This window comes from Engraulis encrasicolus, chromosome 22 (genome assembly GCF_034702125.1).
Source record: "Engraulis encrasicolus isolate BLACKSEA-1 chromosome 22, IST_EnEncr_1.0, whole genome shotgun sequence".
NCBI lineage: Eukaryota > Metazoa > Chordata > Actinopteri > Clupeiformes > Engraulidae > Engraulis > Engraulis encrasicolus.
Genome location: NC_085878.1, coordinates 48,751,955 through 48,764,735, shown reverse-complemented (window position 1 = coordinate 48,764,735; position 12,781 = coordinate 48,751,955). Strand labels below are relative to the sequence as shown.

Here is a 12,781-nt window from a genome sequence, read left to right as displayed (position 1 = left end):
AATCAACTGATATTAGCAATAACTGGACATAACTGTTTCTGGACAGTCCCTCCCGTATGAAAATGATTGAGACAGTAGATTGCCTCAATACAATTCTTACATACCGGTACTATAAAAGTGGCCCATTCCTGATTTTCTTTTTTTTTCCGGTCTTTTATGACTTCATGTTTATGACAGGAGCGTGAGGGGTGACAGGATACAAATGGGGAGAGAGATGTTTTATATAGCCTATATAGTATGTTGGATACGGTAACCTACAGGTAAATGGGATTTGTATGAGTGTTTACCCGCTTGGCACATGCTATAAAAGTGCCCCATTTCTTTTTTTTCTCCAAGGCATGTAGGTTCCGTTTTATCTCTGAATCATCAGACTCAGCGGTAGAAGATCAAGACTGCTGCCTCGGTTATCTCTTTGGATGCGCTGAAACGGTGATGAGTTCCAACGCCATCCCAGTCAAAGCTTGTGAAGTCACCACACTGGCGAGGACTTGATTGTGGGAAGTAGCCCCCACCACCAATGCAGTACTGCCATATGAAAGGAAGGACACACAATGCATACGTTTAATACCCAGCAGGAATAAGGGGCACTGTCAGTTCAAATCCTGGTTGTAACCTGTATGTAGCTTATGTGTAATAGTTCTAGTGTATAGTTCTAGGGCCCAAGCACCAGAGGTGCATAGGACTCTTTTTTCTCAGTGTTCTGTTTCATGTTGTCTGTTTGCCCTGTTGTTAATTGCTGACAAATGAAAATAAGAACGTCTACTCTTCAGACAGACACTATATGTAAATATCTGCAAGAGTTACATAGAGCTGTGTAAAACAAGACAAATTCTGACAATTCAGTAAAAATCATTAATTCAGTAAGTGTGTGTGTGTGTGTGTGTGTGTGTGTGTGTGTGTGTGTGTGTGTGTGTGTGTGTGTGTGTGTGTGTGTGTGTGTGTGTGTGTGTGTGTGTGTGTGTGTGTGTGTGTGTGTGTGTGTGTCGGAGTCCGGTCAAATGTGATTTGAACCTCATGTGCTAACACTTGTTGCATAGATTTTTGGCACAATAAAGTACACATTGATTTTGACATATTTGTGTTTTGTTATAATATTGCTCAGAATGAGCGTAATGATTCGTACATGCTCAGTGTCACATCCAGTAGGTTTGGTTCCAGAGCAAAGAGCCATTGCTGAATGAAAAAAGTTGCATGGAACTAAATAGACCCAATTCGTCAATCTACTGCTTACATACAGAGTGCAATATCTAACTTTATCATGCCCAAAGACTCTCATGCCCATCTAACACACCACTGACTACACTATGTCTTGTTCATGAAATTCAATTGCATAGGTAGCCGTGCCCAGCCTGCACCTGTTGAAGTAGTAGAGGTTTTATGTTTTTATACCTTGTAGAGCTGGAAGAGGTTTCCCCCCTGGGCTGTAAGAAACTTGGTCGCTGTGTGGTACTGCAGGATTGAATTACAGTTCCACCTTTTCACTGGTGTGTCATTTGGTACATGCCAAACAGACACGTCCTCCCCCACAATGTCATAGTAACCAGGATTCTGCAGAAAACAAACATCAGCAACTATTCACCAGTCTCCATTCCAGCATTCGATTCAAGCAGTGCAGTGCATGCACACTACACATACTTCAAACATGGTCCTAATCATTCACCAACGCAATTAAGTGTGGGCATTATGTTGAATCTACATGTAAATATTTTACCTTGAAGTCATCAGATGTCGCTCCTTCTGGATTTCCAAAGGTATTCAGGTTGGCCCACGTCCCATCTCCATCAGGGTTGTTAGCGTTGTTCCCCTGTTGGCTTGACCACCTGTCCCCTGCAGTGCACTTCCCATTCATGTTGTTCTCATGCACACTGGCTACCAGCGTCCATCCACCACCAGCTGTGGTCATGTCACAGAAGGTCTGGTACACCACCCCGTTGGCCGTGATGAGATAGTAAAGACCATCTGAGAGATTTCAAGCCTGATATGTTAGATAAATGGAATACTTTGGATATATATTTTTTGTTTTTGACACATGCGACTAAGAATCGCTATGTCAGTCAGCCTGTCCCTCAATTGGTCAGAAACTGGTTTGCTTTTTTGGAGGGTTTGCATGCGGCAGGTCTGTTGACCTTGTTGGAATGCACAAAGCAATAGATAACAGGAGCCGGCGCCAAGTTCAGATATACTAACACTGATGTGATCTGAACCAGTTCTTAACAAGATGACCATATACAGTATGAGCACTCAAGACAACCGGATAAATTACAGAATGGTGCAGTGATTTTTCCAATCCAGAATTGACATCTCTGATGTAATACCAGGCCTGCCCTATGTAAATATTGTAGCGCCGAGCCCCTGGAGTGAACTGTGTGTGTGTTTCCCCATAGGATTCCCTCTCTGTCTATCTGTATATGTGAATGTATGTGACTGTGTGTGTATCTGTGCGCGTGAATGTTGTTCCCCACTCCCTTGTGTGTCTTCTAGAATGTTGTGTATGCCTATCAGTTTTGGGGTGGGTTTGGATTGGGGGGAGGTGTCCGGGCGGGAATAATTTAGGGATTAGATAGGACAGATATTGATAAGAGGCGGGGTAATTGAGAAAGGATCGATAACGTTCATTAATTGTAACCAGAGCTGAGGAGAACCTAATTAAGGGCAGACGTGTGACAGTGTGGGTGCGAGTCTATTTAGCTTTTTAGGGTAGTGTTTGTTGTTTTATTTGGGGGACATCTCCTTTTGCCCGTTTAGAGTGTGAGAGGGCAGGGAAATAAAAGACAACACTAAATTGTATCTGCTGCCTCCGACATCCTTTTTGAAGTGGCTAGCCTACCGCTCTGCGCTACAATATGTTTCCCTTAACCACCAGAGTTGAGTTGTACTGATCAAGTCTTCATATGTTACAGCAATGCTTGATATGATGTAGTTGAGTCTTTTTAGCAAAGAGTGAACAGGCCCACCTACGGGCCAGTCTGTACAAAAAGGCTACATCAAAGGGACTCACCTTCACGAACTCCATATTTCTGTTGGATTTCTTTACAGCTAGATGCAAGAATATGAAGTTTCCCTAGGGTCTTCTCCAGTTCATAATTGCCATTGGTTATATTATCAACAACATCAGGCTCTGTAAGTGAAAATATGACAAACTTAAAGTTCACACCATTGAACGTCCATCATTTCTTTGTCAACGTAGCTTTTTCAATGACCTTGACATCGATCCAATTTAGAACAAAAGTTAAATTGAGGGGCTGTTTATACAAGGCGGTTTATACGAGGGAAAACAAAAATAAATTTTATCAGATGTGCCTTTGTTTACTCTGCAACCCCGTCATCGGAACTTGAAGACTCAAAAATCTGAAGACTCCTTCCAGAGTGGGGAGTTTTGAAGACGACTCAGGTTGTAAGGTCCCTTACATCTCCACGTCACTCTTCTCAGTTTTTGCGTCTTCAGGCCCTGACAGCGAGGTTGTAGTGTAAACGAAAGACACTTGAAAGGCATTGAAAAGTAGAAGACGAGACGCTACTTTTGCATCTTCGGTTTTGATCGCAGGCTAACATATAACCTGAAACATGTCCCATTAGGCTACCCACCCGCTGACCAAACTTAAGTTTGTAATAAACACACAATATGAAAGAAAAATGAGCCCTAGGAAGGTCATAGACCCAAAGCTTGGCTATTAAAAAGAACAAAAGGATTTAAGTGTGCAGACATTTTTCTTTCATAGTTTTTGCTTTTTGTTTGGCACCTTTTAATCGTGAGTGCGGTGTAATTTGTTAAAATAACAAACACAATGAAAAGACATAGACGATGGTGATTTATTTAATCATAATTAGGAAAACGATCCCTAAAAGAATTGGAGGAACTTAAAACTAAATTTGAAGTTAGAGTATTTTACCTAGTAGTGCAGAATATGTTGTAGTCCTACCTACAGTATATCACGAAAGTGAATACACCCCTCACAGTTTTGCAGATTTTTGAGTATATCTTTTCATAGGAAAGCATTACAGAAATGTAACTTTGACACAATGATTAGTGACCTTTTAACAACATATTTAACCACTTAAATTTCTTGTTCACTCAGAAAAAAACAAAATACAGCCATTAATGTTTGAACATGTACTCACAAAAGTGAGTACACCCCAGATTAAAATCCAGTAGAGAAGGGGCTGTGTTGGCTCGAATCGTCTCTAAATGAAGCGAAATGAAAAGGGATGACAAGGGAGGTCATCAGTGTGCGTTTCAACCTTTCTTTGCATTGAACTTTTACATTTTGAGTCTGCATCGGGCTTAAATAGATTGGTGTGAGATTTGAATGCAATCCTATGGAGAATATCAGGATCTGCTTCAGTAGTCACAGTGCATGTTGACATGCATGTTTCTTTTAGGTGTAGTTCAGATTACCAATGTTGACAGCATTCATGCATCCCCAAACCATGTCAGTCCCACTACCATGCTTGGCTTTTGATAGGATACATTTTTTTTGTTAAACTCACTTGTTTACCACCACACATGCTTGACACCATCTAAAGTATATTTGTTTATCTTGGTCTCTTCAGATCACACGACATGGTTCCAGTGATCCATATCCTTGGTCTGTTCATCTCTCTTGAGACCAAGATAAACAAATTTGCTTTAGATGGTGTCAAGCATGTGTGGTGGTAAACAAGTGAGTTTTACAAAAAAGGTGTATCCTCTCAATAGCCAAGCATGGTAGTGGGACTGACATGGTTTGGGGATGCATGAATGCTGTCAACATTGGCAATCTGAAATACACCTAAAAGAAACATGCATGTCAACATGCACTGTGACTACTGAAGCAGATCCTGATATTCTCCATAGGATTGCATTCAAATCTCACACCAATCTATTTAAGCCCGATGCAGACTCAAAATGTAAAAGTTCAATGCAAAGAAAGGTTGAAACGCACACTGATGACCTCCCTTCTCATCCCTTTTCATTTCGTTTCATTTCGAGACGATTCGAGCCAACATAGCCCCTTCTCTACCGGATTTTAATCTGGGGTGTACTCACTTTTGTGAGTACATGTTCAAACATTAATGGCTGTATTTTGTTTTTTTCTGAGTGAACAAGAAATTTAAGTGGTTAAATATGTTGTTAAAAGGTCACTAATCATTGTGTCAAAGTTACATTTCTGTAATGCTTTCCTATGAAAAGATATACTCAAAAATCTGCAAAACTGTGAGGGGTGTATTAACTTTCGTGATATACTGTATAAATAGTACACAGTTTGTTGTGCAACAGTTCAAGTGCACTTGCATGCTTGCACCAGATGTAACCCCAGACCATGGACATGTCTTTCCAGAAAAATCAATGAGCACGTTTACTGTATATGCACGTCAATAAACAGTTAATTATCATGTTTTTGGAGTAACCGATTTATTCTGTGCTCACATAAACTGAATAAAGAGATTATAATAATCAGTTTATTGCTGCAATTGGTCTAGAACTCCCGATTCGCATAGTTAGGTTTTTGACTGATAAACTTCCAAACTAAACTAAACTAGAATTTCTCAAGACATGTAAACATATTATTGGGTTATTGGCAGTCTAGAATAATAAATAACCAATCACAAGCTTTTAAATAGGAATGTTCATTGGCCATGGTCACTATCCATTACACAAAGGCAATCAATAGTTGTAATTTTTTAAAATCAAAATATGGGACATTTGATGGAGATAAGTCTGAGAAATGACTTTAGATTGGAATGTTAAGACTCACCTGTGCTACATTGTACAATTTTAGATTCTTTTCCTGGCATGATTTAAAGATTTTTCCTTCCATGCATGACACTTTTAACTACACACTTTGATAGCAATCTACAGTATGTCAGTTTTTCACCGTATGATTTCTTTATAATAGCTAGAACTGTGACATAGTCTTGTCATCTAGTCAATATACAGTCCCAAGAAAAAGTTTGTACACCCTTTGAAATTTCTTACATTTCTGTCAAAATTTATCATAAAACATGGTCTGATCTTCCCGGAAATCTCAAGAAGGAACAATCAGAGTCTGCTTTAACTAATTCCACACAAACATTTACATGTTATCATATTTTTATTGGCCATAAGGCTATAACATTCACAGGACAGCAAGGCATAAGTAAGTACACCCTTGCATTAAATAGGTTTTAACCCTCAGTTAGTTGCAATATCCTCAACCAGACTTGTCCTGTAGTTGCAGATCAGATTAACAAAAATATCTGGATGTATCTTGTCTCCCTCTTCTTTAGAGAACTGCCCTTCTGCAGCAAGGTTTCTGGGATGTCTGGAGTGCATAGCTTTATTGACTTCATGCCATATAATCTCAATTATTTTTAGTCAGGGCTTTGACTGGACTATTCCAGAATGTGTATTTCATTGTTATGAAGGCATTCTAATTTAGATTTGCTTCTAAAGTATGGGTTGTTGTCACATTTCAGCACCTATCCTCTTATGTGCTTCAACTGTGTGACAGACTTCCTCACGTTTTTTCTGTAAAATATCACAATAAACTTGAGTTCATTGCTCCACTGATAATAGCAAACTTTCAAAGGCCTGAGGCAGCAAGGTAGCCGCATATAATGATGCTCCCGCCACCATACTCAGAAGTGGAGATGTAACCAAGAATAACTAAAAATGGGGTTCATTCTGCCAATCTAAAATTAATGGGGTTTCTGTCCAAAAAAAATTTGCTGCACCTTTGAGGTTTGCGAAAAAGCATTTATATGCTTCATAAAATTACTGCAAAATATTCTGTAGACCAACGTTGAAACCAAAGTTGAATTTTTCAGGGGAACACATAGTATCATGTTTGGAGGAGAACTGGAGAACCACACCGTCACCAAAACATCATCTCCACCTTTGAGTATGGTGGCGGGAGAATCATTATATGCGGCTACCTTGGTGCCTCAGGCCCTTGTCAGTTTGCTATTATTAGTGGAACAATGAACTCAGAAGTTCATTGAGATATTTTACAGAAAAAATGTGAGGTAGTCTGNCGCACAGTTGAGGCACACAAGAGGATGGGTGCTGAAATGGGACAACAACCCATATTTTAGAGGCAATTGACTTTTGAATTGCTTCATAACAATGAAATACACATTCTGGAATAGCCCAGTCAAAGCTCTGACAAAAAACATTTGAGATGATATGGCATGAAGTCAAGAAAGCTATTCACTCCAGATATCCCAGAAACCTTGCTGCAGAAGGGCAGTTTTCTAAAGAAGAGGGAGTCAAGATACATCCAGATTGTTTTGTTAATCTGATCTGCAACTACAGGAAACATCTGGTTGAGGTTATTGCGACAAACTTAGGGTTAAAACCTATTGAATGCAAGGGTGTACTTACTTATGCCTTTCTGTCCTGTGAATGTTTACATCTTATGGCCAATGAAAATAAGTAAACTTGTAAATGCTTGGGTTGAATTAGTTAAAGCAGACTCTGGTTGTTCCTTCTTGTGATTTCCGGGAAGATCAGATCATGCTTTATGACCAATTTTGACAGAAATGTAAGAAATTTCAAAGGGTGTACAAACTTTTTCTTGGGACTGTATAGCACTGCAATGCTAATATGTGTTGGAAATCATACTGGCACTTGGGCTATAATAATAATAATCATTTTTACATTGAATATTTTCAATAAAGCTTACCTGATCGACTGACATGAGAAGACAGTGCAAGCATCATCAGCAGGAGGATACCTTGCGACATGCCTATATGTAAAAATATCAAAGCACCTCAATATCTACTGTACTATTTGAAAGAAAACAAATATTACAGCCCTGCTTGTTGTTTGGAGAGAGAGAACCGATGGAGTCTTATATAGCATGGAACCTGCTCCTCCTGTCAGTTATACTGTATGCGGAATTGAAATTCAGAGAAACCATCCTTTATCATCATGTGTGATCACTGTAGGTCCTGGGAAGGTTTGGAATCTGAAATCTCTAGTTTTTATGAGATATCAGGACAGGAATCTGTAGCTGAACCAAGGAGGTAAAGTCAGCCCCAGATTATCTGAAGTGTTTCACAGTATCTGAGGTACCACAGTTTAGGGCAACATTTCCTTATACTTTGAGTTTCTTCAAGGATTCCCTACTGGCAGAGAAAGTAATTCACGGTTGGGGACATCTAGTGACAATCCATAGTTTTTGATTCATACTCCCACAACCAACAAACCACTGTGAAGGGCAGAGGGTGGAGAGAGATTTCCACCATATTGGTTTGTTTTGTGACAACACTACATTGTGAGAGATGCTTGTAACTGAGTTGCAGGGCTGCCACTAGGCATAAGCAGAGCTAAAGGAGCAGTCCAAAATCTCAGCGCTACTGATACTGTATGAGGCTTCCGGAGGGAGGTTTCTAACGTTCCATGCCACAATCTGCTAGTTGGCCTCCGTTACACTCACCCCCCTAAACCTCACTCCCATCCTGAGTCACGGCACCAGTGTAAAATATAGCTGCAAGCAGCAATGCGGGGCCAAGCAGTAAACTTGGCAAAGTTGCCACGGCAACAGAAGGAACTGTAGCGCCCCCTTTGGCCCAAATCTCGCCAATGTTGGGGTGCATTCCTTGGAGGGGAAAATGGGGAGAGAGACGGGGAGGGTCGGCAAAGGACCTGGGCTGGGAATCAAACCCGGGTCAGCCGCATGATAGACGAGTGCCCTACCGGTTGGCCACGGCAGGGCCTGTGCTGCCCTTGATTTATATTGAGTAACACATTTCCATTCCTTCTCAAATTAGTCTATAAAATATCAGCAAGTAATTTCTATACTTGAGAGGCTTGCTTTTTGGACAGCAATTATAATCATCTGTGATCATTCTATTTAGTAAAATTGTTTATATGACATACAATATTATGGAAAAGAATCAGGAGCCTACTGAAAATAGATATGGTCTTTGAAATCCTAAACATAAGAATCCTATAGGCTGCAATGTAATGTTGGCCAGTCTTTTGAGAGACTGGTCTGAGGAATTGGTGTACATAGAAGTAACGTGTGTGTGTGTGTGTGTGTGTGTGTGTGTGTGTGTGTGTGTGTGTGTGAGACAGAGGAACCGAGAGAACAACAATGGTCTCTCTCTCTCTCTCTCTCTCTCTCTCTCTCTCTCTCTCTCTCTCTCTCTCTCTCTCCCCCTCCCCCTCTGTCTGTGTGTGTGGGGTGGGGGGTGGGGGGTATGTGCAGGGGCTGGGGCAGTGGGGCTTTGGTTGACACTAGAGCAATAGCAGAACTACGCACACACCTAAGCTCTCGTCTCTTGTGTGTCCAGAGACCCCCTGCTGAGAATGGTGTCAGTGAACGTGCGCAGGTGCCGTTGGCAAAGGGGACAGAGAGATGAGAAAAAAATCCTCCATTCTTTCCACAATTTTGAATGGCTGCTGTGAGCTGATAGTTTTTTCAATCGTTACGAAAATCCATACCTGGGTGCAACATAGTGTGAAGATGACCTGTGTACCAATATTTTGAAAATTGGGAGTACGGTTAAAAAGATACAGGCAAAAATGTAACTAAAATTTTGACCTGCTGGTGGCGCTACAGAGTTTGAGCTGGGGATTTGATTTTTTTTTGTGGTGGGTCATGGGATGGACTTCTGTGTGTGTAAAGAATCCTAGCCGAAGCCGACAAACGGTTACTGAGATATGACCTCACTTCCTGTTTTGCCACTTTTACGACAATTTTGATTGGCTGTCACGGCTAAACGATAAAATATATCCAATATTCCTTGAGACCCCATGTGTAGCTCAGTCCAGAGATAATATGTACCAAATTTCGGGCGAATTGATTAAAAAGTGCGGGAAAAATAGCATTTTTATTGAATTTTACAAAATTCAAAATTGCTGGGAAAACTATACACGCAGGGTACAATATCATCACTAGTTCTCGGATTTGTCCTGGGCCAAGGATTCCAGGGATACCAAATTTTTGAAAATTGGACCAGCGTTTCAAAAGTTACAAGCAGAAATGTACCTGCAACTTTGACCTGCTGGTGGCGCTAGAGCGTTGGGGCTGGGGACCTATAAATCGCTGCGGGTAATGTTGATGCTGCCTCGAATATGTGTGCCAATTTTCACAACTTTCCTATGTACGGTTCTATGGGCTGCCATAGACTTGCAGAGGGAGAAGAATTTTGACTGGAGTCAATGAGGGAACTAAAACACTAGGGGCCTTCGCCAGCTTCGCTGCTTGGCCCCTAATGAGGTGTTCCTGCGCAGTCCGCCACTTGAGACTCAAAACTGCCACCTCCTAGTCAAAGCATCAGTTCGGGCATGGGAGGCACAGCATGATACTGCTGAGCTAAAGGACCAGTCCAATAGTACAAGTACAGCGCTACCGATACTGTATGAGGCTTTGGGAGGGAGGTTTACTAACGTCTCTGTTTCACTTGTTTATGGACAATATGTACTTAAAAGGTGCACTGTGTAACATTTTTTGCAGTTTCTTTCCTGAATTCATGCTGCGGCCATTCACAAATGTTACCTTTTTCACGAATACTTATCAAAGTATTCATTATGGCTTTTCATGAAAAGGGTGGTCTTCTCCATGGTCCGCCATACTGATTTTCCAGAAATCGTCATTTTTACATGTGTAACCGAGGGTAGGTTGGAGATTTGGGGAAACTGTGTGTTAACGACTACGCCACTGGTAGCCTTGCACCACCAGATATACTTGTTGAACAATGGCTCTTAGACCAAGTTGTAAACCAGGGTTTCCCACACACAGGTAAGTAAGTAAAGGCAGAGGCATGGGTTCAAGTGATAATACAATTGTCAGTATTTATTTAACAGCTCGGGCATGCGACACGACGGGCATGGAGGGAACATGCGCACCTGAGGTGGAGATGAGGACGCGCTCAAGAGAAAATCGCGCTGCCCTATCAATTTGTGCATGTGTAGTATCAAATCGGGTCATAGCACTGCCTCAACTGTGCGACTGTGGCAACTGTGGTTGTCACGAGGGACGACCAGGATTTCAACCAGGTTTGGTTTTCTTGCGACCCTACGATTGTGCGATCGTGAGGTGAAATCGCTTGTCGTTACCCCATGTACACTACATGATGCGAGACTCATGATTGACCTCCGATTGAGCAAGAAATCGGCCTGACTCCCAAAAAGTCGTACAAGTCACAAATTGTGGCAAAATCGGGCAAAAAGTCACTGTGTAAAGGCACAGTGTAAGCCCGGCTTTACCGGCATATGAGTTGGCCCATGACAGTGTAATATCTTACCCTCATACAACAAAATCTGTTGAACAGAATATGTGAAGGAATATTTGAAGAGCTCTTTTCCAAAATGAGATATATCCATTTTATAGAATGTTGGGAAATTGTAGCCTGATAAACCAGCCTAAATGGACCAAATGCAGGCAAAACATTTTGCCGTCCAGCAGTTGGCGCTGGTTTTCTCAAAACATTTTGAATGGCAAGAATTCACAGACATCATATAAGAAGACTAGATACGTTATCGCGTATTTCCATCACGTCCGCACAGGTCGGCCATATTAGAGCAGCCTAAACTCTCCACAGACCCCCGTTACACCTGAAGTAAACTGAAGAATTGAAACGTCGAGATACTTAAAAATGTATACTGTTGCTTCGCTGAAATATTGACACGTGTAGGGCCTATATAAATGGTAGGGCTCCTTAAAACTTAAGTGTAGACTGGGGTAAAACGCCCAGGAGAGTAATGTGCGTCCCACTTACCCTATTAGTCCAAAAATTTAGATACAGCAAATAGCCTACACATTTTAAACATTGCTGTGCATTACGTTGACGGCATGGATATATTCATTGCACCAAATTAAAGACAACTGGATGACGTACTGGAAGAGAGATGTACAGCGCAACAAGTTCATTCTATCTGGATGGCTTTAGCGTCACGACTCATTTTGAACACAAGGTGGAGCTGTCGAAACCAAAGCAGAATGTAGACTACAAGTGGACGTTTATTTGTTATTTTACTGAAAATATAAAAGATTATTTCGTGCATTTTTTGTGGGATCTATTTAATTACTTGAACAAGCATACTGAACTATATTAGGCCTACACATGATTTTAGAGCTGAACATTATAATGTAATGTAATATAATATAATAATAATGTGAATATTCATCACTATGCAGTATCAACATATACTTTCGTTTGGAATTTTTTATACTGTGTAACAAACCGACCCTTTCGAAAATCAATGGAAATTTGAGGGAATTATGGCCATCTGAAGAGTATACAGCACCAAAAACTCACTGCAACTGGTTGAGCCAGAAGGCTGCGCTAACATGGCTGCCATGCGCGGACGTTTGACTTGCATGACAGGAACGCGGACGACGCATCTAGTCTTCTGATGTCTGTGGCAAGAATTCACACATAGATCATATGACTTCTTAGCAGTCAATTCCAATACAGTGTAATCCGCTTATAGTGATCACGTTTGTCCGAGCCAATTTGAACACTATAAGCGGTTGATCACTAAAACCGAATTTGTAGGCCTATTATTTCACTTTTTTTTTTTTTTTTGGTCTATATCGGTCTGCCAAAAATTATCGCTAGGAAAATCGAGGAAGAAATGCGTTGCAAAGCATAGACCACGCACGGGTCGTCATCTCTTATGATGACAAATATGTTTGTAAAGTTCCCAATTCGACAAACGTTTTCTGTCGAGTTTCTGCATATTGTGATTCAGGTTATAGGCTACAGACCTGCAAACTCATGAAAGAAAAAAAGGTGACAGTCTCCAGCGGAATTGCTACACGTAGTTTTTCATTAATTTTTGCACGTTTACATTCATAAAATGACCAAA

General features: G+C 41.0%; 1 protein-coding gene across 1 annotated transcript; it reads right to left on the bottom strand.

Moving 5' to 3' along the window:
• Window positions 1-372: 372 nt before the first annotated feature.
• On the bottom strand, window positions 373-7,798 carry LOC134438686 (intelectin-like). The gene is made up of 4 exons (XM_063188302.1): window positions 7,644-7,798; window positions 1,712-1,959; window positions 1,390-1,548; window positions 373-525 (listed from the first exon to the last, which is right to left on the bottom strand). The coding sequence occupies exons 1-4, from the start codon at window positions 7,702-7,704 to the stop codon at window positions 373-375; spliced, it is 621 nt and encodes a 206-aa protein (XP_063044372.1). The 5' UTR covers window positions 7,705-7,798.
• Window positions 7,799-12,781: the final 4,983 nt, after the last annotated feature.